Source organism: Chrysemys picta, chromosome 7, assembly GCF_011386835.1.
Source record: "Chrysemys picta bellii isolate R12L10 chromosome 7, ASM1138683v2, whole genome shotgun sequence".
Lineage (NCBI taxonomy): Eukaryota > Metazoa > Chordata > Testudines > Emydidae > Chrysemys > Chrysemys picta.
The window spans coordinates 65,595,440-65,620,706 of NC_088797.1; the positions used below are offsets into that span (position 1 = coordinate 65,595,440).

The 25,267-nt window shown below is 43.7% G+C and overlaps 1 protein-coding gene and 1 long non-coding RNA gene across 2 annotated transcripts in view; one reads left to right on the forward strand and one right to left on the reverse strand.

Moving 5' to 3' along the window:
* The window catches only part of LOC122174273 (uncharacterized), a 113,588-nt gene extending 90,052 nt beyond the window's left edge, over positions 1-23,536 (forward strand). The window contains exons 3-4 of the long non-coding RNA XR_006175881.2: positions 20,944-21,092; positions 22,744-23,536. This is a non-coding gene — a long non-coding RNA (uncharacterized LOC122174273). The remainder of the gene's footprint in view (positions 1-20,943; positions 21,093-22,743) is intronic.
* Positions 16,881-20,793, reverse strand: ZNF503 (zinc finger protein 503). The gene is made up of 2 exons (XM_005278763.5): positions 20,078-20,793; positions 16,881-19,071 (listed from the first exon to the last, which is right to left on the reverse strand). Exons 1-2 carry the CDS (start codon positions 20,381-20,383, stop codon positions 17,551-17,553), a joined length of 1,827 nt encoding a protein of 608 aa, XP_005278820.1. The 5' UTR covers positions 20,384-20,793; the 3' UTR covers positions 16,881-17,550.
* Positions 23,537-25,267: the final 1,731 nt, after the last annotated feature.

The following is a 25,267-nucleotide window of genomic DNA, read 5'->3' on the forward strand; positions in this document are numbered from 1 at the left end:
TAGATAAATCCACGGTACGTCCACACCTTGAATACTGTGTGCACTTCTGGACGTTCCAGCTCAAAAAGATAGTGTAGAATTGGATAAAGTACAGAGAAAGGCACCAAAAATTAGTAGGGTTATGGAACAGCTTCCAGATGAGGAGACATGAAAAAAGTCTGGGACTGTTCAGCATAGAAAAGAGATGACCACTGGGGGGGGGGGGGGGGAGAGAAAGTAAATAAGGAAGTTCTATTTACCCCTTCACATAACACATGAATCAGGACTCATCCAATTAAATGTGGAACTCATTGCCAGGGCATGTTGTGAAGGCCAAAAGTATAACTGGGTTCAAAAATAATTAGATAAGTTCATAGAAGATAGATACATTGATGGCTATTAGCCAAGATGGTCAGGGATGCAACCCCATGCTCTGAGTGTCCTTAAACCTCTGACTGCCAGAAGCTGGGACTGGACAACAGGGGATGGATCAGTTGATAAATTGCCCTGTTCTGTTCATTCCCTCTGAAGCATCTGGCACTAGCCACTGTTGGAAGATAGAATCCTGGGCTAGATTGACCATGGGACTGACCCAGTATGGCCATTTGTATGTTCTTATGGTCTAAATATTTGTGTTTGTCCCTTGTATTTTCCTGGACCTGCCTCTTAAAAACCTTAAACGTCCAGGATTTCCACTATTACATTTCTATCATGTATCCCTGTTGTTGGCTTTAGCAGTTACTATAAAAAATAAAACAGCAGCCTATAAATTAAAGTGCATTATGAGATCAACAAATAAACACAAACAGTTCAAAATATGAGGGGAAGGATAGACCCAATAGCCTTAACTAAAGGCAGAGGGCCAGAGCATCAGCTAGTGTAGATCAGCATATCACCACCAAAGCAATGAAGCTATTACACTAGCACAGGATCTAGCCCAGAGAGATCTTTTCTCTCACCAGTACATTGTCCAATCACTTGTATAAACCTCATTGACACCAATGGTTAATTAACCCCCATCCACTCACTATCAATAAGAGAGTGTCCCTATTAACTGGTTTAAACTTTTGATTTTCTGCCTTTTGCAGCTCTTTGTGCCACCCCCTTTAATATTTTTTTTCTATTCACAGTTTGCTTTAAAATTCAGTTTCCATGGGGTAGATGTCCCCCCTCTCTCCCGAGTAGAGAAACCTGAAAGAGGAATCAAGGGAGAGGAAAATTCCATGAGGCTCCCACTTTTCCATCAGCTTACTCCATTGGGCATGGGGTTTTGCCTGCCCCCACCTGTGAAAGGAGCAGGTGTTCAGCACTCAGCACACATGGATCTCCCAGAGTTCTGCTGGTGGCTAGTGTAACCCATGCTGATGACTACATGGCTTTTGGTGCCTCCAAGTATCCGTCACCTGCTTCAAGGCCACCTGTATTGAAGCCATGCTACTAGGGACACACACACACCCACATTCACTGCTGCCCTTGGGATCACTGTAGAGTGGGGAGGAGAATTCCACAGCACAGAGAGGCTCTGTGGGAACATTAATACACCCTCAGGCAGTATTAATGTTTCAAACGATTCACTTTGGGGTTGGTGAGGGCAGCAATACACAGCACACATTTCCACCCAGTGCTGTCCACTGCCCACCTGTTCCCCACATGCAAATCCCTGATCCCAAAGAGGGCTCTCAGTGTAGTTGCTGGGAACAGTGCTGCAGAGACACCAACATGGACAACCTGTATGAAGAAGACCTTCCATGCACAGAAGGATGGGGGCTTGATCAGAGCCCATGTTTTCCAAGTAACCAAATCCGCTCAGGTCAATAGTGACTGAAAAGTGCCATCACCTGATGGCTGGGTGCTCACAGTTCCACCACATTGAGCATGAGCTGGCGCCTGTTGGCATTCTGAGCAGCGAGACCAGCCACTGAATGGGCCATAAAGACTGAACTGCCTCCTTACCCCTAACAGCGATTCTTGCAAACCAGGTTCTTTATCTCCTGACTGGGTAGCCTGGGGAGGTTAGCACTGCTACTGCCCTTTCTGTACCTATGCTGTCACTGAACAGACATCTGTGTCCCAGGGCCCCAGCACTAAATTCACATCCATATATAGATCTTGTACATTACATCAAAATCCAATAAAAAGCTCTTTTTAAAACATACACACCCAAGAGGGATGAGCAGCTCCTCTTTGGAGCCATTCTGGCTTTCCAGGTTAAAATACAAAATTGAGCAAATGAGATGCTTTCTCTGCTTCAGATTTGCAGTCCCTCAGGTAAATATGTAATTAGATTTTTTTTAATGTGTATCATATGTCTCATACACCAGAGCTATTTGAATCCATTGTATAATGTTGTATTTAGGGACCATACAATCCATAGCTGTGTAACTATATTGGCCTGGTTTCAATATAAACTCCAGAGAGCTTGAGCACTGCAGAAATCCAGGTAAGTGCTGGGAGGGGAGGGGAAAACCACCAGGGTCCGGTTCTCTTTACACTGGGATAACGCTATTAACTTCAAACTGGCATAATTCCATTGCTCCTGATTGACACTCATGTACGTTAGCTTTTCTCAAACTATAGGGCTAGGTCCTACTGGTGGGACCTGGACAGTGGCTGGGGTTTGGGGGGATTAATATTCTGTTTTACATTTATACGTTTTTTTAAATGTAAATAAAATTCAAGTCACTGCCTGGGATTTTCTGTTACAGTGTTTCCAAACCTTTTCAGATTGGGGACTCTTATTCAAAGTCATAAACTTTTTCAACTATAGAAGTAAGAGTTAAAAATGTACTGAGGATAACACTGAGACTATATAATTTGTCTGTGTGTGTTTTGGGGGACTGACAAAGAATGCTTGACCTTAAAGGGTAAGGGGAATGAGATTTTTCTTTAGAGTTACTGTAATAAAAGTATCAGTACATCACCGTCCCTTTTTCCCCATGGGTCAGAAACCACCAATTGAAAAACACATTTCCCTCTGTGTTTGAGCCACTCTCTTCCAAGACCCGGCACTGACTCCTCCAGGACACCAGGGATTACTGTGGTGTTGATGCTGAGAATAGGAAGACTATCTCTCTACTTCTGCTCTCAGTGTTCCCCCTGCTGGTGCCTAGTCAATGTGCAGTAGAGAGCGGGAAGACCTGGTCACCTTCAGACTTCTTATCCTTGTTCTGTCCCAGTAGCTTGCCCCCTCTGAGCTCCATATGCCCCCTCTACAGCCTGTTCCCCTACCAAGTCCTGTCTCCAGGGAACTGCCCAATTAAACTAAATGGATATAAACCAGTTGTAAACCAATCTAGTGTATGCACCTGTTAAATGAATTTCAGAACCCAATTGAGTTAAACCCGTGCAAGTCTGGGGTGTAGACATACAGCCTGACTTCAAAGATCCTGAAACAGCAGCTGTCTGGGAGGTGTGAACTTTGTTATGTTAATGGTAGTTAATTCTGAAGACTTTCTCTGGATGACAAATCAAGGCCAAGATTTTTTTTAAAATAGGAGCCTAAATGTAGGCTGATTTGTGCTCTTTAAGTAGGTTCAGCATTTTGAAAATCAGCTCACTTATTGAAATCATGATTCCATAAACACTTAAGCATGTGAATAACTTTACTCCTACAAGTAACCCCATTGAACTGGAACTACCTATGTGATTAAAGTTACTGAGGTGTATGAATTCTTGCAGAAGTGGAGCTATAGAAACCAAGATGAGTATTTAGAAGCCTAACTTTAGGCTCCTGTTTTTTAAAATCTTGGCCATAAATGTCAATGTAGACAAATGTCAACTATGTATGGAATGATTTGGGGATAGGGATGTCCTTCAAATCTCAGCAGGACTGGGAACAAGAAATCAGCCTGAAGATGTGGAGAGATCAGTTGAAAACTTGGCTCACTTGCTCTCTTCCCCTGGCCTTAGCTACGCAGGAGTAGCAGCACTGCCAAACCCTGTGGATTTCAAGCAAAGAATTCCAGAAGATCAGTGATTCACAAGGAAAAAGTAAGGTTTCTCTGGAGAATGTCCTTTGATATTAAGGACTTTTTAAATAATATGTTCTGAAAACCCTTTCACGGATCTTTCCATAGATTGTTAACTTTTGTTTGGTTAAGCTATTGTTGTTCCCTTTTCCTCTTGCAAACAAAATTTTCATTATAAAGAACTGCATTTCCTTTCCCTTCAAACAAGAAATTTTAATTTGGTGCCTACTTGACTTTGACTATTTGCAGCTTTGCAGCATGGTTTTTCATTTTAAAAGGGAAATTGTTAGTTGGTAGGGTTGTTCTTTTATTTGAAATTTTAAAATTTGGTTGGCTTTAGGTGGGATTTTGTTTGTTTTGTCTTTGTTTTATAAAGACAAAATTTGTAGTTTGCTAGGATGGCTTTACATTTCAAAAAGGAAATTCTCAATGTTTTGTTTTCATTTGTTTTCATTCTAACTGGTTTGTTTGTGATTTGCTTTTCTTTTAGGAAGAGAAGCAGAATTTGTTGTTGGGGTTTTTTTAAGGAAAAACATTTAGTTCTTGCGTGAAATGTTTATTACCATGCAGTTCAGTCTTTCATAAAAATGTAACTAATCTGTCTGTATATTGGCCCCACTCAGCAGTTCCCCATTGCAAAATCCTAGATTTGCTATTGCAAACCACATCCCTGGGCCCCACTCCAGAAAGCCAGAGTGTCACTCCAGACAGAGGATCTTTTTTTGGGAGGTGCCAGAATATGGGCACAGAATTTGTGTCCCATGCGCCCTCATACAGTATTCCTATTAGGAATGAACCTGTATTAATACAACCACCAAAGTTGAACTGATTTTTGGAGGTTATGAGCACATGCAGTTCAGATCCTTTGAAAATAAGTTTTAAACTATAATATATATATTAGTTTCTAGCCAGTCTTTGACTTGTTTTCAGGTAGATATGGATATGCCACACAGTGTTCACCATGGTATGTGTCCCCCTCTGCATCTGGCCAATTGTGGATAGGAGTCTGCTATAGCTACTTGCTAGGGAATTTAAATCAAGGTGTAGAGACTCATGCTTTAGCTCTGGAGGTCCCAGGCAATGACTGAGGTTATGGTTATGACTTCATATTCGGAATTATATGTATTCATATGCTGATAGAAAGAGTGATGCTTTTAAGCATTCTGGAAAGAAAAATATTCATTTTTTTTCTACAAGTCTACACAATTTATTTTTTTCCAGAATTATTAAAATATTACAAACTGAATCAAGAAAAAAATGCTTGTTGAAATATGTATGAAATATTTTAATGTGGGATACAAAAAGACTTGGATAATGCTGGGTGAAGGAGTATAGCATTTAACAGACAATGACATAATAGATGTTTAAGTTATGATGCAGTAATTGTTATAAAACCTATGAGGAGCAAAACTTCCCCCTCCCCCCACCATAGTATTCAAGTTTGTGGTTTAGACTGGAGTGTGTGTGTTTATATTTGCATATAATGGACATTGAGCTACACCTTTAATGATAACTTATATTTATTCTGATACTTCACCAGGATGACAAGCTATAGATACAGAAGAGAAAAGGTATTTGTCAGAGGTGTCTTCCATTATTAGCATTGTTGTCCTTCATGTGTAGAACCCTTCATTTCTCCCCTTCACTATTTGTTTTACTTGTTTACAATTTAGAGGATTTGTTTCCCTTCAGTAATATTTGTCTTATGGTTTATATTCTGATTCTGCAGTGCCCTGAATACCTGGGGCGGGGAGGGTATGTAAAAATATTTACACGTACATACACACATATCACCCACCACTGAAACGTAGCCATCTCTGGAGTGAAACATGATGGCTGTCTAACTCTGCATAGAAAAGCTGCACAACTTTCTGTCTCAAATTTTAAATTTACTCTGTTTCAGTTAAATGTGAGTACAATTCTGCTGAGCCTGTGGACAACATGTCCGGTGTCGTCTGTAGACCACAGAAACATAGATAACATGAGACAAGCACTTATGTGAGGGTAGGCTCTTCAAAAAAGTGATGTCAGATAAAAAAAACTGGGTATGTTGAGTGTTAAGGAAACACATGCATACTTTGTGGTTTGCGGAGCCAGCACAACCCAAGAAAAGCATGGTGGTAGTAGAAGTCATGGTCAGAGATGGGTTAACTGTTGAAATACAGTTGAGTGGGTTGTTTTACAGTGAGCTCTGTGGGCACAGCAGAAGGAACACCAACCTGGATTAAAGACCAAACCCTGTAGTCCAGCACAGAGCCCAGTTAACAACCTGTGTGGTGTTGGACTGCTCCGGGGAAAGTGGGAGGAAGGAATCCTCACCCACGTTGTCCCAGCACTAACATACCCCCTCCATGTATGGGAGGAGCTGCATAGCAGTTTTTCATAGGTAATCTCTGTAAGTGGGTATGGGAAAACCAGAAGCAAGCTACTATCCTGGACTGCTAACCATCACTTTCTCCAAGATAATATTGGAACCCCCTGGTCTCCAGGCAAGAAGCAACAGCTAGAATGGTTTGCTCCCAGAAACTCAGAGACCTAGTCAGATATTAAAATTCCAGTGCAGGCAACTCATCCCCATCAAAAGTCCATGAAATAAACAACCTTATGATGTCTGTCTAGTTATCATTACAAATTTTGATTCTAAACAATGTAAGTTTTTCTTGTTTTTTCTAAGTAAGGGTGAAATCCTGGACCCATAAAGGTCAGTGACAGATTTCAATATGGCCAGGATTCACACTAAGTTTTTGGCTCTGAGGTTTGCAAAGATAAACCATCTGAATGTGAAGTGATGTTGTACTGATTTAGTCTGAAACAACTTAGGCCTGATATACTCACAATTTTCGTACAGATTTAGCTATTTTGGTTAAGGGGGGTAATTTTGGTGAAATAGTTAAATTGGTACAATCCCTAGTGTGAACAGTTATATCAGCATATGGGTCCCTTCCCTAATGGGAATAAACTATCCCATTATAAACACCTTTTTGCGATGTAACTGCATCCATACTAGGGAATTGTACAGTTTTAACTATATCGGTTTAGAAACCATTATAGGCTAGGTCTACACTACCCGCCTGAATCGGCGGGTAGAAATCGACCTCTCGGGGATCGATTTATCGCGTCCCATCGGGACGCGACAATCGATCCCCGAATCGACGCTCTTACTCCACCAGCGGAGGTGGGAGTAAGCGCCGTCGACAGAAAGCCGCAGAAGTCGATTTTGCCGCCGTCCTCACAGCGGGGTAAGTCGGCTGCGATACGTCGAATTCAGCTACGCTATTCACGTAGCTGAATTTGCGTATCTTAAATCGACTCCCCCCTGTAGTGTAGATGTACCCATAGTTAGTGTTATAAACACTATGAATAGACAAGCCCTCAGGTATAAACTGCTTTAATTCATCTACAATAGGTACTAACACTAAAATGTAATGATGGTACTCTGAGGGGCCGGATTTTCAGTAATTTAAAGTCTCTCAACTGTGTGTGTATATTCTCCCGCTGAATGCAACAGTGACTCTGTTAAGTACATTGTTGGTTGCTTCATCTAGTCCATATTCCTCCCTCAATCTGTGCAAACTTCCTATTGCTGTCAGTGGGCTATCTGCTTTTGATCAAGTGTAACATTTTACCCTAATTTTGTAGACCCAGCCTGCAGACCATAATTAAAAATGTAACTCAGTCCTCTCCACATAATATGTTTGAAACCCCTGTAGTAATATATTTAAGACAAAAAGACACTGCAGTTGAAAGATTTAAATTTAACTTGTTTGACACTCATTGTAGCATCTTGGATGCATTCCTGCCTGCTGATGCAGTTTGTATTTGTTAGGAACACAATAACCATGCTTGGGTATGATTTTGTTTATTTTAAAATGCGGGGGGGAGGCATAAAGAAAAACTATAAATAATAATAACAGGAACTTAATCTCACCCCTAGAGAGAGCCACAAGCAGAGATGCTTGGTGACTAAAACCTGTTGGGAAATTATTTTTTCCCTATGGGGAAAGAAGTTCAACAAAAATGAAGAAATGCAATGTTTGTTCAAGTAAAATCCCAAAATATAAAAATTGACTTTTTTTTTTTTTTGCAAAAAAATTCTATTTAGTTTAGAAAAAAAAAATTCTGCCTCCCCCAGAAGGAAAACTCTTGACCAGCTATACAGCAATCCTGGGTGAACTTGAGCTCTGTGCTGCAGAACCCTCTATAGTACCCTGCCAACGAGCAGGGGTCAGAGCTAGCTGTGCTTCCAGCCTAATGTGCCAGAACAGACAGGAGCAAGAGGAATAGGCTAGGAGATGGAGCCTTTGTATCTGCACTTACGTAGATCCAGGGGCTGAGAAGGCCTGCATGGAGAGCATAGAAAGAAAGCAGTTATGACTCCTGTTCACAGGAACAGCAGCTGTGGAAGGGCTGGGCTACAACTTGCCTTCCAGTTGGGGAAGTGACTTTCATCAGAAGTTTTCCATAAGACCAGTTGCATACTCAGTGTCTACTTGGAGGCCAGTCCTGAAGACCTCACTGAACACTTGAACAGGCAAAACTCATGTGGATATCAGTAAAGACTTCCAGATGGGAACTATACTGTGCCATTCATTGGACACTGCGCCATTGGTTGCCTTTGTTATAAAAATGTAGTGTTCCAATACTTATTACCTTGATTGAAAATCTGATTATTTTTTTTAATTGAAGCTCTTGGACATCTAGATAAAATTTTCTTGTCACAAATAGTAATTCTGTGTGTATGTGTACGTAAATATTTAAAATAGATAAATACATATATGGCACCTATTACCATAGAATCAAAACCCCTCCCAGTCTTTACTGTATTTATTTTAACACCATCCCAGTAATCCCCATTTTACCAATGGGGAATGGAGAAACTAAGCCCTGGTCTACACTACAGAGTTAGGTCGACATAAGGCAGCTTACATCGACCTAACTCTGTAAGCATCTAAACTAAAATGTAGCTCCCGCAGATGTAATTTGCCCACTACATCGGCTTAATAATTCCACCTCCACAAGAGGTGTAGCAGTTAGGTTGATGCCATGTCAGTGTAGACACTGCGTTACTTATGTTGACTGTTGCTGCCTTTCAGAAGCCATCACATAATGCTCCACCCTGATAGTTAAATTGGTGCAAGCGCTCTTCATGAGAGTGCATACCGCCAACACAAGGAGCATAGTGTGGACATGCAAAAGCAATTTAATTAGTAGAGTGGCTGTATGCCAACTTAACTTTGGTAGACTTAATTTTGTAGTGTAGACTTGCCCTGAGAGACCAAGGTCCTCAGCTGCTGTAAACTGCCGTTGGCTTCAGTGGAGCTATACCAATTTACTCCATCTGAGGTGACTTGCCCCAATATCTCAAAGGAAGTCTACGGCATAGAAGGGTATTGAGGTCATCTCCCAAGTCCCAAGCTAGCACCTTCACTTCTGGACCACCTTTCCCATCCAAAACTGATCTCCTCCAAAATTATAACTTGTAAAGCACTTATTCAGAGCCAAGCACTTCCCCAATACAGGACACCTCTCTTGATCTTCTGTTCAAAGCAGCTGATCTGCCAGGCCACATTCACAGAAAATTCCTCCCTCCCACCCTTCTTAAAACGACAGCTTACCAGTGTAGCCCTAACTAACCACAGCCCTGAAGGAGACTTCTGCCCTTGGCTTTGAAAGAATTCAGATGCAAACTAGCTGTCTGTTTCCCCATTCCACTGAAACAGGGGAAAGAGAAAAGAAGTGAGGAACCTTTTTTAACCACTTCCTTGCTGCCCATGACCCACCCCATAAGTGGAGCCAACTAGGCATCAACAATTTGTAGCGGGTACCAGCAGCAGTACAGTGAAGGCCAGCAAGAGTCCAAAAGTCAGAAGCAAAAAAGGGTTAATTCTAGACTGGAAAGCTGCGGAGTGCGGTCCCCAGTGAAAGGCCAGTGGGGAATAGATTGCTTTTCACTCCGGAGGGATGAGTTATAGCTTCCACTCTCGCTGGTGAACAATGAAGTTAAATACGGAGTGTTCCCCCAACGCCTCTCCCCGCCGCTGTGTATATTACATTGTACAGGAGTCCTGCATTTGGCACCAGGGGCTATATCACAAGGAGGGGCACAAACTGATAATGCTCTTTTATTTTTGATTCCCGCCCCCCCCCCCCAAAATCCCACATGAGTGGCAATTGCCAGGTATTTTCATGCGTGTTGCTTTAAAAAAACAAATAACCAGCTGTATAATGTATACTATGCGTGTGTATATATATATACACACACACAGTATATATTAATATAAACACTGTATGTAATATAAAGTGTATTATAGTTTTATTCGTATTTATAGGTAGCTAAGCTGACCTGTTTATAAATAGCAAATCCTACATGTCTTTCCTATGATATACAGTAATTATTCCTATTCACTTTATGTGCCTCGTGCGGCACTGAAATATCTTGAAGTTAATCCGTACAAAACTCCTATCAGGGAGAAACCTTAATAGTTAGGTCTGAAAGAAACCCCTCTGCATGCAAATATCTTGGACATGAAAGACATCTTTTGGGGTCAAAGGCGCTTCTTGCTTGTTAGGGTCCCTTTTTAACTGACCCAGGGTTCCTTTTTGCTGAGAAGTGAATTGGTTTAGCTACACAACATTGCATATTCTTGTGTGAAATATGTATAACACATTAGCGAGATCTTTAAAGACAAGCAAAACCACAGCTAAATAATTATCGCTCTTTGAAACCTTGATGGGTTGCAGTCTAAAGGAACTAAAAAATGAGTAGGTTTGGAAAGTGACATAAAATTCTTAATCCACCCAAATACAGTTGCGCTCAATTTTGTTTAGATGACTGAGACAGCAAAGAGGTACGAGGAGCCTTGAGAGGATGTACGTTTAAAATTGAATTAAACCTCTCCTTATACCAGTATGCCTTCCCTAAAATGATTGCTGTCCATTCAGTAACGTAAATCAACCACAAACTGAATGTTTCTCGAATCTAATCTTAACACCAAATCGCATTTTCATTCTTTCTTCCTCCCTCCCATTAAAAATTGGGAAAGTGTCTTCTTGTGTTTAGATTTATAGTCATTTTTCACCAACTATGAAATTCTGTTTAAAAACAGTCTAGATTATTAGAAGCCTGCAAATTACAGCTCACATTCTCCAGGAAGATCGCGGTAGGAAAAAAACAAACCACAGTCTACTGTAGCGCTAGGAATTCTGCTTCACAGGTTTCATACGACGACGACGGAAAACAAAAAGAATAATACTGCCAACGCAAACTCGCCGGGGTGTAATATACAGCGACTTCGGGAAGTGTAATAAAATCAATTAATGTTGCAAAAGCATTGGCCGAAGAAGGAGCGGCTTGAGGATGTATGGAAATGCAATGGATTTGCAAGCATTTATCTTGCAAACTTGATAAACAGCATCGGGAAGCCGAGACAGTGGACATAATTAGTCGTGTGTGTGTGTGTGTGTGTGTGTGTGTGTGTGTGTGTGTGTGTGTGTGTGTGTGTGTGTGTGTGCAATTTATTGTTATACTTTTATTCTTTCGGTAATTATTCAAATTTATTTTTTAATTTCGTGATCTGGATCGCAGAAGGATTAATCTGAAGTTAGGACATAGTTTTTCCCGATGGCTGAGTTTATTCTTTTATTTTTTAAAGCAAGTCCTGTCATTTGCCATGACTTCCTGTACACATTTTACATATATTTTTAGGGCTGTTATCACTGACCTCCGTGGTCTTTATAACGAAGATTAGGGAGGGGGAAATCAATCATTTTGTCTCCCTAACGCCAGCATTTTCGTCTCTATATTTTAATTTTCTGAAGCCTTTCCACTTCAACTTTAGAACAGCTGTCTTTCTGGAGGAAACATAAGAAAGGCTTGTGTAACAGCGCTGGTCTTGAAAACTTTCATAGTTGCTCACAAAAGTTTGCAGCCTGTTATTACAGTTAAAAAAAAAACGAGACAACATCTAATATCGACTAAAGATTACAATTTCCAGAAGTCAGAATTTATTACAGTTAAACTCTGATAAGATCCCATCTGTTATGAACACATGTAGGGCCAATTGTTTTTGATATAACTGCAATTTATTTACCCTTCAGAGTGGATGAGATTACAAGTGTGATTAACAACAACACGTTTTTTATTTAGTCCGACCTATCTGTTTTTATCTGGCTAAATCCATTTATACTGCAATACTTCCCTTTGGATTAGATCAAAGATTCCTCCTGTCCCAAACAAGTGATTTTTATCAGGGAGCAGGACTTGCGTCCTAAGTGTCTGTGCACGCTAATGGAATGTTCGTTTTCTTCCCTGTTAAAAATTGGAAGCAGTGAGCCTCGCAGAGGCGGTTCCAGGCTAAACCTTGGGGGGGGGGGGGGGATTAAAAACTTAATGGGTGGCAGATCTTCAAAGCAAAATAAGTTCGCTTTGCTCTTTTTTTCTCTTTTGTTGAGGGACTCAGCAACGCCGCCTGGCGGCAGGAAAAGCAGGTAGTTCAGACCCGACCGACACCCCCCCCAAAATACACACCAAAGAAACAAATTCATATATTTTCCCCATAGATGTGTACCTGTAAATGTCTGTCTGTAAATGTCTCACCTGGGGCTCAGTATTAAATGTGACACAATCTAGGTTACACTTTAAAGAAATGAAAAAACCTTGATGATTAACTGCAAACCGGACTTGAATCATCATGTTTTTTCTTTGATTTTTGTAATACTTTGGATCTACTGAATGTGCTCGTTCATTAAATTATTATTATTTTCACAGAAGTATTTTTGATCCGCCAACTAGACTTTGCACAGACTAAAACACTGAAGACGAAATACAGTCGTTTTATTTAAAAATAATAATAAAGGTTCTTAGTGCAGTATCCCGCGGTTAGTCTAATTTTGTTCTCTTTCAAGCTGTTTCGAGGCTTTTTTTATATCTTCGAGGTTTCAGTGGGCGTCTTTCTGCTGCTCTGTTATCATTATTTCTTGCCTTGATGTGACATTGAAGACAGATGACAGCATTGTCAGGTTGTCTCTAATTCATTTGGAGATAGAGGGGGGTGGGGGAAATACACACCAGGATTTCTACACTATTCAAAACTAAAATGGATTTACCTTTTTCACTGTGGGGGGAGGACAGTTGATGGACTTAAGACATGAAGAAAGAACAAAGTCTCTGTGAATTACTGTTTGTTTCAGTTAAAAACAAAAACTATCCAATCACAGGCACAACCCGGAAAGCCCTCTCCACCCCCCCACCCCCCTCAATACTTGAGCGGTTTCTGTGTGGAAACGCCCAGGTTTAATGAAATTTCTTTTAATTTCTGTGTTTAAAGCCCAAATCTCTCAGTTTTCCCGAATTTTTCCCTCTCTCTGGCTCTGTTGTCAAAGCATTCGGTGGTCGAGGGAGAGTCGAACGAAGAAAGGTTTCTTATCCCTTCCCCCTGACACCTTCACATTTCATTGCAAGAGACTTTTTTTTTTTTTTTTTTTTTTTGGTTTAGTTTAGTTTAAAAAAAAAAAATCCTGAGCCATCTGGCCTTAACTTTCTGGGACTGAGCTGTGAGGGATATTTAGCAAGAATTAAACACCTCCCATTCATGAGTGATCGTCTTGTCTGCGGTAATGCTGAACAGTCAGAATCTCAACATTCGATGTTACACAAAGAACAGAAACGTGTGTGATTTCAACGTTAGAAATGTTTAAAATTATCCGCATTTAAAAAAAAACCCAAATGGACAGAAGTTTTGATGCTGATGACGTCACTGATTTTTCTAACTTAAAAAAATAAAGGACTGAATCCAAATAAACTAAATGGCGTGTTCATTGTCACCTTTAATACACGCTTTTCTCTACGTCTTTCGTGCATTAAAAATACGAAGTTCGATCAGTTACTTTCTTCAGGTGCGTCTTTTTCTTGAGCCCTGAAAGTTGGGCTTTTCTTCTACCTGGGTGGCTTTCTCCGATTCTAAACGTGGACAGTTTACTCAAACCCAGAATGGAGGAAAGAAAGGGTCAGACCTGGTACCACACTGCATGAGTCTTTGTATGCTATATGAAAAGTAGTTCAGATATATCTCCTCTCAGAAAATGTGGTCGCCTATTACTTGCATAAAACGAAAATCCAGTCGTTATAGATGCAGCCTTATATTTGAGTTCCAAAACATTTGTTTCTATACTAACGACAGAAAAGCAAACTGAGGTGTATGTTGCGTGGATGTATGCGCATATATAGGGGCAAATATAATCTATGTACTCCTTTGCTGACTGTGGCTTATGCTGTTCTATTGTTTTATAAAGCTGGCTTAATTACACAGCTAAAATCAACGGAACCCTCCTTTTCCCACCCTCCTTTTCCCAGGCATGCTTGTTATCAGAAGGATTGTGTTGAAGTGGCAGGCAGCGTAACCCTTCAGGAGTGGAAGGAAAATCATTAATTTGTATTTTGGTTCTTCAGTTGTACTTAGCATCCGACCAGAGGTGATTTAAATATTACATGAGTTTATCGTTAATGTTCAGAAAAGATTTGCGAGGAAAACCAAACTGTTTAATTTAAATTAATGTATGTCTGACTCTGGTCAGATTGATCTGAGGTTGGGCTTTTGATGAGTCTTGCCCTTCTGTTGCTTGTCCTCTCGAGCTGGTTTTCCACTGTGAAATTATTTTAGTTCGGTGGCATGGACCAGCGGCTGCTGTCAACTCCACAACCCATCCAGTTAGCAAGAACAGGGGGAAAAATACCAAATGCATCCCTTTTACCTAAAAAGATTAATGCCCCTAAGTCGGTGTCCATTAGAAAAAGCACATTTCCTAGCTTACTATCAAAATCCTAGGTGACACTTGCCAGGTCAAATATGTAACACCCCCTTACCATCTCCATGGAAATAAAATAAGCGATTTAAATTTTCATTAATACCAAGTACAGGATCCGAGCAAAATGGTGATAAATAAAACAATGGGAAAGGTTCGTTGTAATACTTTACATCTAAAATGCTTCAGCTTTAAGCGTACTTGTAACTTTGATAGAGCTGAAATCCACGAAAATAAAATTAACCTTTTGGAACCAGAAGACATGTTAAAAATAGCTTTAGAAACACCCGTTTAAAGATTTTTAGATCGATCATTTAAAGATAATATGTGGTAGGAATGTGTGTGAGAGAGAAATTAAAGATATCTACAGAGAAAGAAAAGGCAGGGTTTTTTTTTTCAATCGTGGTAAATCTGCAATAAACTTTGTCCAAATCCAGATGGGAGCCTGAAATATATTTTTTAATCTAAATTAAGTAGTGGTTAAAAATAAAGCCGTGGTTAAACTACCCTGGTAGAATTAGCATGAGAGTGCCCTTACAATCAAGGTGCACCAGAGGATAAAAAAAGTCAAATTATTTTTTTTCTTTTGTGTAAATCCAACTCAGTGGCTGAACCCTGCACCCAACAACGACTCCCTTCCTTCTCTTGATTGTTAGCTGCGCTTGTGTCAATTTCATTGCACAGAATTATGCTTTTAAGTTACTTCGTGTAATTACCCTGGGCTTTAAAAGAAACGTACATAGCCCTTCCCCCATCATTTCACAACGGAAAGCTCGTTTGAAATCCCCCAAAGCCGGACTATTTTTAATAGTCCCGTTTTTACTAAAGTAGGTTGCATTTCTAGTGCCTATTTCATATTGACGCCTGTAAAGAACCATAGACGGGCCCAGCGCCGCGCGTCTTGGCATTTCCCTGTATAGATCTTGTCTCTCTCCTACAGAAACGTCCCAAAGCCCTCATCATACGAGGCAAAGCCGGGCAGCAAAGAGGGCTGGGCGAATGCAGAGACTTCATTAACTTGTTTCTTTTCTCCACTTTATACATTAACTCTAACTTCTACTAATTATCTCGAGTAAATGCATTGGGCTAATTAGCAGCTAGGCACCACGGGAAACTTTGAGCAGTAATTATATTGTGGGGGATATAAGGGGAGGCAGAAAAATAAGTAATTTTCAAGCCAAAGTCGCCACTTGCAACTCTAGTACGTTTCAGTTCAAGTTGGGGGAAGAGGGGAGTTGTAGAAGGAAGATCAATGAGCAGATAGGGGCTGTATCACGCAACCCCCTGCGAAAGAGGCTGCAAAAGCAGAGATCCTATGTAAATTCGTTAATCGTTCTGTTTGCATTTGTTTGTTCCCTACTTCTCCCATCGTACTGGAGTTTACAAAGGAGAACTGGGTACAACTGCTTCTCTTAACGGGTGGTTAGGTAAAGACTTACGATGCAAAGTCACATGCAAGCCTTGCTGGGGCATGCAGCAGTAGCGTTTTATATTTTTTCACTTCAATGAATATAAACTCATAGCAGGTTTATTCTACCTTGAGAGATTCGGTTTTGTCTTAAAAAAAAAACACTTACGGGGAAGGAGGAGAGAATGGAAGACACTGGAAGTGTCTGGTTAGTTATTTTAACGGGACAATCGTCTGCCCTGCGCTGCGACAATCCTACAGTAATGGGGTTGAGACAAAGTAGTGCTCTGATTTTTTCATGTCGTGCTTAGAGGGGAAGAGATGGGTCGTTCTCTCTGTGCAGTTTACAAGCTTTTCAAGTTAAGTCTATTTTCCATCTCAGAACCAAAGCCTCCCCGGACCCTTCTTTAAAAAAAAATGTTTTAAACACTGGCTTCCCCCGTTCACATCAGCAATAATTCAAGAACTGGTTTCTTAAAACACCTAGGAAAAACACACTCAACCCGTTCCTTAGTTTTCTAGTTTCATTCATACACAGCTGTTAAGGGGGGGGAAATACAACATGCATCGTCTGTTTTTGTTTTGTTTTTTTTAGAGAGAGCCCGGGGGTTATAATAAAGCTGGGGCTTTTTTTATTTTAATTAAAATTGAATAAATGCTTAAGGAGAAATTAGTAATCCTCTGCAACCCAGCCCCAGTTGTGTTTGTAACAGACTCAAAGCGTATTAAAAAAAAAAAGTAAAAGCTTTTAATACATCAAATATACGGAATTTTAATCTTTAAAGCGATACATTGTCTATTATTTTAGTACATGACGTAAACCTTACCCCCTTTTACAGGGTGGACTTAAAAATTAAAAATAGTTAAGTGTTCCTTTTAAAGAACAAAATAAGGCAAATGAGGTTTTTGGAATAGAATTGTTTTTTTGTTTTTTTTTCCTTCTTCCAGATTACATACAAAAAAATACCAATTCTCTTTCAATTGTATACACCGTAAAAATAATTGCAATTTGAAGTTATAATTGACAAATTGCGAGTTGGTTTTTTAGTAACAAACATGCATGTAACTTTTTTTTGTTTCAAGGAGACATTAAATAAGAACGTACAATACAATCATAGCAATTTTAAAGTAACATTAAAGAGAAGACCTCTATTTCCTTTTTATTTATATTCTACAATGGGTGTTCAACTTTTACCTATTGAGCTCAGTTAAGTAATGCACTTTATGATTCATTGTCCCGCTTGAAGCTAACATAAATAAATACAGTGCTCACGGATCCAGTCCTCAAATGAACACTATTTTATAAAAAGTCAGATTTCAGCTTGTATAAAGTGTGGGTTTCTTTCCCACCCCTTTTCCCCCTAGGTCGTTTGCAATCCTTACCCCACCCCACACTCACTGGTAGCCCAGAGCGGAGGCTGTGGTAAGTCTCTGCCCGTACAGTGCATAGGGGGAGTAGTAAGGTCCCGTGGCCGCAGGGACTGGCACTGGGGTTCCTGGGGTGGGCAAAGGGCTCTTGGAATAGGGGTGGTAGCGGCTGCTCAGTCCCAAGGCGTGGTGCGGGCTGCGGAGGGCCAGCGTGCCGGGGCTGCCCGGCGCCCCGGTGGTGGGGATGTGCATGTGGCAGGCCATGGCCGCGGCGGCGGCGCTGGCCAGCGAAGAGGAGCTGGGATAGCTGGAGAGGAGTTTATCGGTGCCCGGGAAGGCAGTATGGGTCCGCAAGTGGCTCAGCAGCTCCTCGGAGGTGGCAAAGCGCTTGTCGCAGGGTCCGTTGGCCGACACCCAGTTACAGATGTGGGGCTGGGGGTCGTTGGGGAGCATGAAGCCATAGGGGTACAAGGGGTGGCCGGCCAGCGAGGGCGGGGTGGCCCCCGTCAGGGAGGAGTGGACGCTGTGCAGCGGGTGCGTGGGGTAGACCAGCGGGTATCCGGACTTGAGGGCCTGGTCGTGGGCGCAGGAGGCGCTGGCGGCGCCGGCCAGGTGGCTGGCGCAGTGGTAGCTCAGGCAGTAGGGGTCGCGGCACAGGCTGGCCGTCATGACAGAGGGCGGCGAGGCGCCGGCCAGCGGGCTCGATCCCGCCGGCTTGCTGCAGCCCAGGCTGCCAGCGGCGGCCAGCTGGGCCCCGACCAGGCTGCCGGACTTGGTGGGGTCCAGGGCCACTCCGTGCGGCAGGAACTGCGGCGGGTAGCCGGCGTAGGCGCCCGCCAGCGTGCCCGGGTAGCTCATGCCCGCCGGCGGCAGGGGGAACACAGTCTGACCCGGTTTGTAGGGCGAGACCGGGGCCACCAGGCCGGAGCCCAGCACCGAGGCGGACGAGGTGGCGGTGGTGCTGCTGCTGCAGGAGGACGAGTCCGAGGAGATAGGCTTGGAGCCTGGCGCGCCCTCCGGGTGCTGGCCGCCCTCCACGTTAATCCCGCCACAGCTCACGCTAATCCGGCTGTGGCTGAGGCTGGCGGCGCCCGGGCCCCCGTCCGAGCTGGCGCTGCCCCCTTTGCCGCAGCCCTCCGCGTCTTTCTTGTCCTCTCCTGCCTTGCCCTCGGCCGGCAGCAGCCCCGGCGAGCAGGCGGAGGCGCTGGAGTTGGGGCTGCCTGTCCTTGGCGTGAACGGCTGGCAGGTGGCGCTCGGCACCCGGAATCCCGATTTCTCCCCGCTGGAGACTCCCCCCGAGGCGGCGCCACCGCAGCCCGCGGGGCCCGGCTCCTTCTTCTCGGCGCCCGGCTTGGAGTAGGGCTTGAAACTCGACTTGTCCTCCACGCCGATGTCGCTGAGTTTCAAGGGGCCCGACTTGGAGTCCTTGTCCCCGCCCGCGCCGTTCGAGGTGACCGAGGAGAGTTTGGAGGATGGGGAAGGGTCCGGCTTCCCGATCTGGGAGCACGTCTGAGCCAACAGGGCAAGCGGGCTCTTCTTAGCATCCAGCTGCAGAAATCAGAGGACACACAAAGGCAAACGTTTAATCAGATGTTTAAAAAAAAAGGCAAAAGCAAAGGAAGTCGGCATTTGCCGACGTTTCTTGCAGAGAACGGCCTGAAAAGGATCAACAATTTTGTGCACATTCATCATCCTGACAGCCGCCCCCCCCATGCACCATTTTCCACAATGCCTTTTAAAAGGCAACGGTTTCTTATACCGCGGCGAGACAAACCCCGTCTCTACTGCCTAGGCAAAGCAGCACCCACCCCGGGGGCTTTACAAAGTTCAGCTCCCCCCACACACACACACACACATACACACTTTGGCTTTGCCTTGTTCCCACCGCACGCGCGCACAAACGCCCGTAAAGTAGAGCGACTGCACCATTTCTGGCTGGCCACACTATTTAGAAACAGATCGGGAGTTAGCAGGAGAGCCGGGCTCCGGGAAATCTATGGCTTCCCTTTGAACCGACTTTAATGAAAGCATTCATTCACCCAGCCCCAGCCTCCACACCATCCCTCTTTCAGAGTGGAGATCCCTAAAAATATCCTGCCAGCGTAACGCGGAAAAGTTGGACTCAAAACAACACACAAATACCCCACCACAAGCAGGTTATCTTCCGAAGTGAGACTAAGATCAGAAAGCTGTGATCAGCCGCACCCACATTCTCCCCCCCCCCCCCCATATTTTCAGCCAACAAGACTATTTCGCACGTTGTGACTAGTGGGTCCCTAGTCCTTAAGGAGAACAGGCTCCTTCCATCTCTCCCTCCCCAAAAGGGGTGTAAAAAAACAAATAAATTAAACTTTTCATGAAAGAAGGAATGCTAAAATCAGCCACGCTGGAGCTCGCAAACCCAGCCTTAGCTACAGCCGAGAAAGAAGGGATGCGGTTCCTGGTCTAATCGCCTTTCAAAGAGAAGGGAGAGGACGCCATGCAATGATCGTGAAGAGAGACCGCTTGAGCAGGAGGGGGGGGGGGCGGGAAGGGAAGGTATCCGGTTCCTTACCTCTATGGGGCTGACGGGGGTGGAAGGCAAAGGCTGCAGATACTCGGGGTGTAAAATGTGTCCCGTCCGAGCCGTGAGCATTTTCAAGACTTTGATGGGAAGCCGATTCGCTTGGCGTAAAGGGTCCGAAGGAGGGACGGAGTGGAAGAAGGGCTTGGTGCAGCTAGTAGTATTCCCAGAGTGCCCGTTCTGCCAGGCGAGATCAGCGGCGCTGCTGAGGCTGAGGCTGCTGCTGCCGCCAATGTCTCTACCGCTGCTGCTGTGCTTACTACTTCTTACAGCAGAAAGCGAGGGCGATGTGATCATGACCCAAAACCTCGCATGAAAACTGGGACGAGTCGCGCTGATCAGCCTCGGAAACCTTCTCTCTTTGGCGAGGGAGGGGGGTGCCAGCCACACACCCCCAAAAGCAAACTAGCAAGAACAACAAACAAAAAAAGGCAGAAAACGTCTCTGGCTTTGCCTAGTGGAGGCGGGGGGAGCCCGGAGAGAAGGGGAAGAAGGAGGAAAAAAAAGCAGAATAATCCCGGGGTGGGGGCTGGGGGGGGATGGTGAACGTGTCTCGCTTGGTCCCCGGCTGCTGCGCTCTCCCTCCTCCTCCTCCACTCAGCTGTGCTGCTGCGAGCCGCTGCTCGTCCAGCCCGGGATCTGGCAAAGAAACTCACTTCAAAAGCAGCTGAGTTAGTCTGAGATTAAAGCCTTTGCCGCCTTCCAATCAAATGGGACCCCGAGGTGATTGGAGGGTCAAGGGGATGTGACGTTCCCCGGGCTGGGGCTTTCTTTTTTTTTTCCTACGGTTTTCATGGGTTCTCCCTCTCTCACACTCTCCCCCCTTCTCTCCCTCCCCTTCTTGTTTTTGTTCCTAGGACGGGATGGGCGTTAATTTTGTGTTTCACATCCCGCGCTTTGAAGTCGTTCTCCCGATGCTCCTCACTGCCTCCAGCCTCTGCCAATACATACAAAAAGCACGCTGCGCAACATCAAGGGGAAGCGCGCTCTTTCAAGGGCGCGCCAGGTGGGTAGCCAATACGGTGTGCTAGGTATATTTAAGAGCCCCTGGCCCTCATGACACAGCACAGACTATAACAGCCTTTAAATACTCCATAGTGAATGTGTTTATACAGTTATGTATACAAATATTTATACGTATGCATATATACATCCATGTATTTATATTGTAGGTTGCTTATTCGTTCGCTCCAACCCCTCTATGATGGTTTCACCCGTGGCATTTTTGTAACCTTGCCCCACTAAAGCAAGGGCTAGTGTTGATCAGGTTGGATAATGTCCTGCCTCGTGCTGGAGGAAAAGGGGGAGTAGAAAGCTTTTTTCCCCCCCTACTGCTTCATATTTCAAAGTGGTCTTTGACGTGAAACTAAATAAAGTCGCCGTCTCCCCCCCGCCAAGTACGAGCAGAAGCTCTCCAATCAGGCCTACGATGACACTGGGTGCCCAATGCAGAGATTGGGGGATGTGACTGTCACATGTTTTCAATGTTACACACACCGCCCTCCTCCACTCGCTCCCTCTCTTTTTGGATCTCTCCACCCCTCCATCAATTGTCAATGCTCCCCAACCGCAATCAATCAGTTATTTGTCAGCCCCTGTCAATCCGCCCTTGATTTATGTCAGCTTTTGTTGCTGATTACAAGCCTGGTGTGACTTGAAGGAAGAGAGGGAGGGGAAGCGAAAAACGCGGGGAGAGAGACGGGCTCCTTTGAGAAAGAGCCATTCAATGTAAGGAATAAATCGTTCCCCGAGTAAACTCAATTTGTATGCCAACAAAAGGGAGAGTGACTTCTGTTCGCCGCGACGCCACAATATATACCTTGGCGGAGCAGTTTTAATTAACGGGGGTGGCTCTGCTTTGTGTGTGTGCGTTTTAAAGGCGATCCCCCTTCCTTTTCTCCTGCCTCGGTTATTATACCCGTTCTTTGGCGGATGAGGATGAGGATGGGGATGAGGGAGAGGAAGGAGGGCTGAGCTGGGCGAAGAAGACGACTCATGGCTGGGCTTTTTCTCGCCATCCCGTCACTCAAGCGCTTGGCACGGCGGAATGTAGAGGAGATTAAGATTGACATCTTGAGCGGCCGCAGAATGCCAGTACTGACTCGGACAGGCTCAGCAAACGATTACCCGGCATCAAAGGACAGGCTGGGGTGGGCGATGAGTATTTGTTCCCAGTTACCGGAGTTTTCACTTTACATAGCATATGGACTCGCCATTTGTATATGTGCTAAACTGTAACTGGAGCTAGCTGGGGGGGGGGGCGGTGCGCCTATAATCTACCTGCCTACCTATCTCCGTGTGTATGTAATATACATATGTGTTTGTATACACAGCCAAAGAGTCTCTAGTATGCACACACGTACTTGGTCCCCTTTTTAAAGATTTCAGTGTTACATGTCTACGAGAAATGCCCCGTGAGTAGGAGGTCATAGGTTGAGGGCACCTCACCTTCCAATGTTGGTAAATTCTTGATCGACTTCCCACCCCCTTTTTGGTGCTCTGGGTTGGATTTAAAAAAAACAACACAACACCAACTTCCCTATCCAGCCTCTTCATCCACTAACATTTTTTCACAGGCAAAATGTGTTAATCAATCTCTTACTTTTGTTTCCGGATCTGACATGGTGGCCCACACGATCTACAACATTAACAAAAAGGTCACTTGGAGAGATAAAACACGTTTGACAAGTGAAGAACAAGGCAAGTGCTTTAGAGGTCGCGTCCAATTCCTGACCTGGACTCCCGCTAGAACAAGGACTGATCCTGGAAAAGGGATTGCTGGGGGGACAGGAAAGAACTTTCACTTTCTTTTGTGGTTGAGTCTGCTGAACCTACCAACATGTGTATGTTTGAAACACAGTCCCCACCCCCAAACTAATGTGTCAGTGTCAGTTCATGCTCTAATATTAGTAGCTCGGGTTGGCATTTTCTCCTAGATCTTTTCCCTTCAAACCAGTCCCTTTTTAAATTCTGAAGTCACAGAAATATATGCAAGGTCTCTTTTAAAAGCCACTTTTCTCTTTGAAATGCGGTGCATGGATCAACCCACCACCATCCTTGAGCCGTGTGTGTGTAGAGGATAAAGTTAAAATGAACAATGTTTTAAATTCCTTGTGTTTGCTATTTTGCCCTAAAACATTTCTGTATTTCTCAAAATGTGATTACTGAAATTGGAAGGGGAGAAAAGTCTTTGTTCGTGTATTTCCCCGAAAAGATGTTAAAACCAGTGGGGTCATTTTATGCAAGAGTGAAAATTAGAGGACCGGGGAAACCCTGCCCAAGAAAATGATCTTGCAGCAGGATTGACGAGACCCGCAACTTGTCCGTAAGGTCTCTTGGAAATGACTTAAATCTGCCCCAGGTTTTCCCCCGGTTCTTTCTTTTGTTGTCAAGTCCAATTGATAAATGGAGTGCAGTAAAACTCTGGAATAAAAAAAAAGCTGAAACCTTCATTTGTGTTCATTTGCATTAAAGTGCTTGGAACAGCTGTTTTCCTTACAGGACCAGAGAGACTCCTATCTGTTTTCTCGTCGTATTTGTCCTGCCTCCCAGGGTGAAAGACTAAAGATTAATTGCCTTAAGGTAGAGTCAGCTGTGGGAATGCTTTTTGGGGGAGAAGGTGAGGGTGGAGGAAGGCCCGGGAGGGGTCTCTTGCACGTCTAAACCGAGGAATCAAAGGTGATAACCCGGTACATGTGTAAAACAAGTAGCGTATTGACATAGAAAGAGAGAAAAGTTTAGAGGCGGGTGAGGAGAAAAAGCCCTCCACCTCAAATAAAAGCTACAGAAGGTAGTTTAATTAGCAACTTCAGAAGACAGCACTTTTAGCACTGTGCCTTTGATGCGCAGTTTAAATCACTCAGGTACAAGTTTACGGTGCTTTTTTTTTTTTAAGTAGACGCTTGTAAAAAAGAAAAATCCACCTGAGAACCCTCCTAAAACATTTCCTTAGCCTTGATGACTCATTCACGTTGCTTAGTACACACGGGAAACGGTTAAAAGATGACTGTCCTAGGGTTTAGACGCACAAAAGTAGCAAGCGATGGGGCTAGCGTGGTGCCCACTTTTGGTGTTGCTTTCTTGCTTGTTGTTTGTTTGTTTGAATGGACTGAAAATGATGGTTTCCATCCTGCCTAGGGCATGGACTGCAAGGGCTCCTTCTTTAATGATCCCATGAAGCCGGTTTTCTATTTGGCATTTACTAGTTTAAATGTTGTTATAATTATCAATTTAAAAACAAAAGTAGGGTTTGGAACTGGGCTTCTTTCCCTTCCAAAGGAAAACTGTAAATAAATAATAATGGGGAGAGCAGGAGCGAATTAATTAACAAGTGCCAGTCCCCACTTTCCTTTACCTACCAGCTATTGCAAGGATGTCAAGTCGATTTTATTTGCACACAATGGAAATGATTTATTTTCTCTTAAAAGGGAGTGGGCTGGCAGATATTTGAGGAGGAGAAGGGAGCGAGCGAGCGAGAGAAAAGTTTGAAAATGCCTTGAACTATTCACTGTCGAGATGGCTAATCAGTATTGAGGCTCGAGGGCACTCGGGCAGCTTTTCAATGCGGTTTTCCTTTCATCTCAAGCTGGATGGAGGCGCTCAATTAAAAGCCTATCAGTTTGTAAGTAAATCAACGCCTATCAAAGTTGTCACATCAAACAAAACGATTATTATTGCAGCCCGCCTCCCCTATTAATCTCCCTCTAAAATAATCCGCTTGACAGGTCAGGCTGGTGAGCTGCAAACCCTGGTCAGGATCACCCAAAAACCCGGACTGACTCTTTCCCCTCGGGAGATGCAATCGCAGAAACCTCCGCCACAGCGTGCCTGGGTTGAAATCTCACTCTTTCTCTTGGCATATAGGTGTCAGGTTGCGTAGATCATTTTGCTAAAGGATGTTTAGTCTTTTGAACTGAACAACCACAACTCATCAGGCCTCTAATTATTAAAAAAAAAACCAAAACAGCTCTTAGCTTTTAATGTGAGTTGTCTGAGTTGTGTCCCCAGCCGTAATACATTTCTCCTCTCCGAAGAAGTGAGGTTTTTACCCACGAAAGCTTATGCCCAAATAAATCTGTTAGTCTTTAAGGTGCCACCAGACTCCTTGTTGTTTTTGTAGATACAGACTAACAAGGCTACCCCCTGATATTTCTCCTCTCTGTAACTCCACTGTTTAAATTT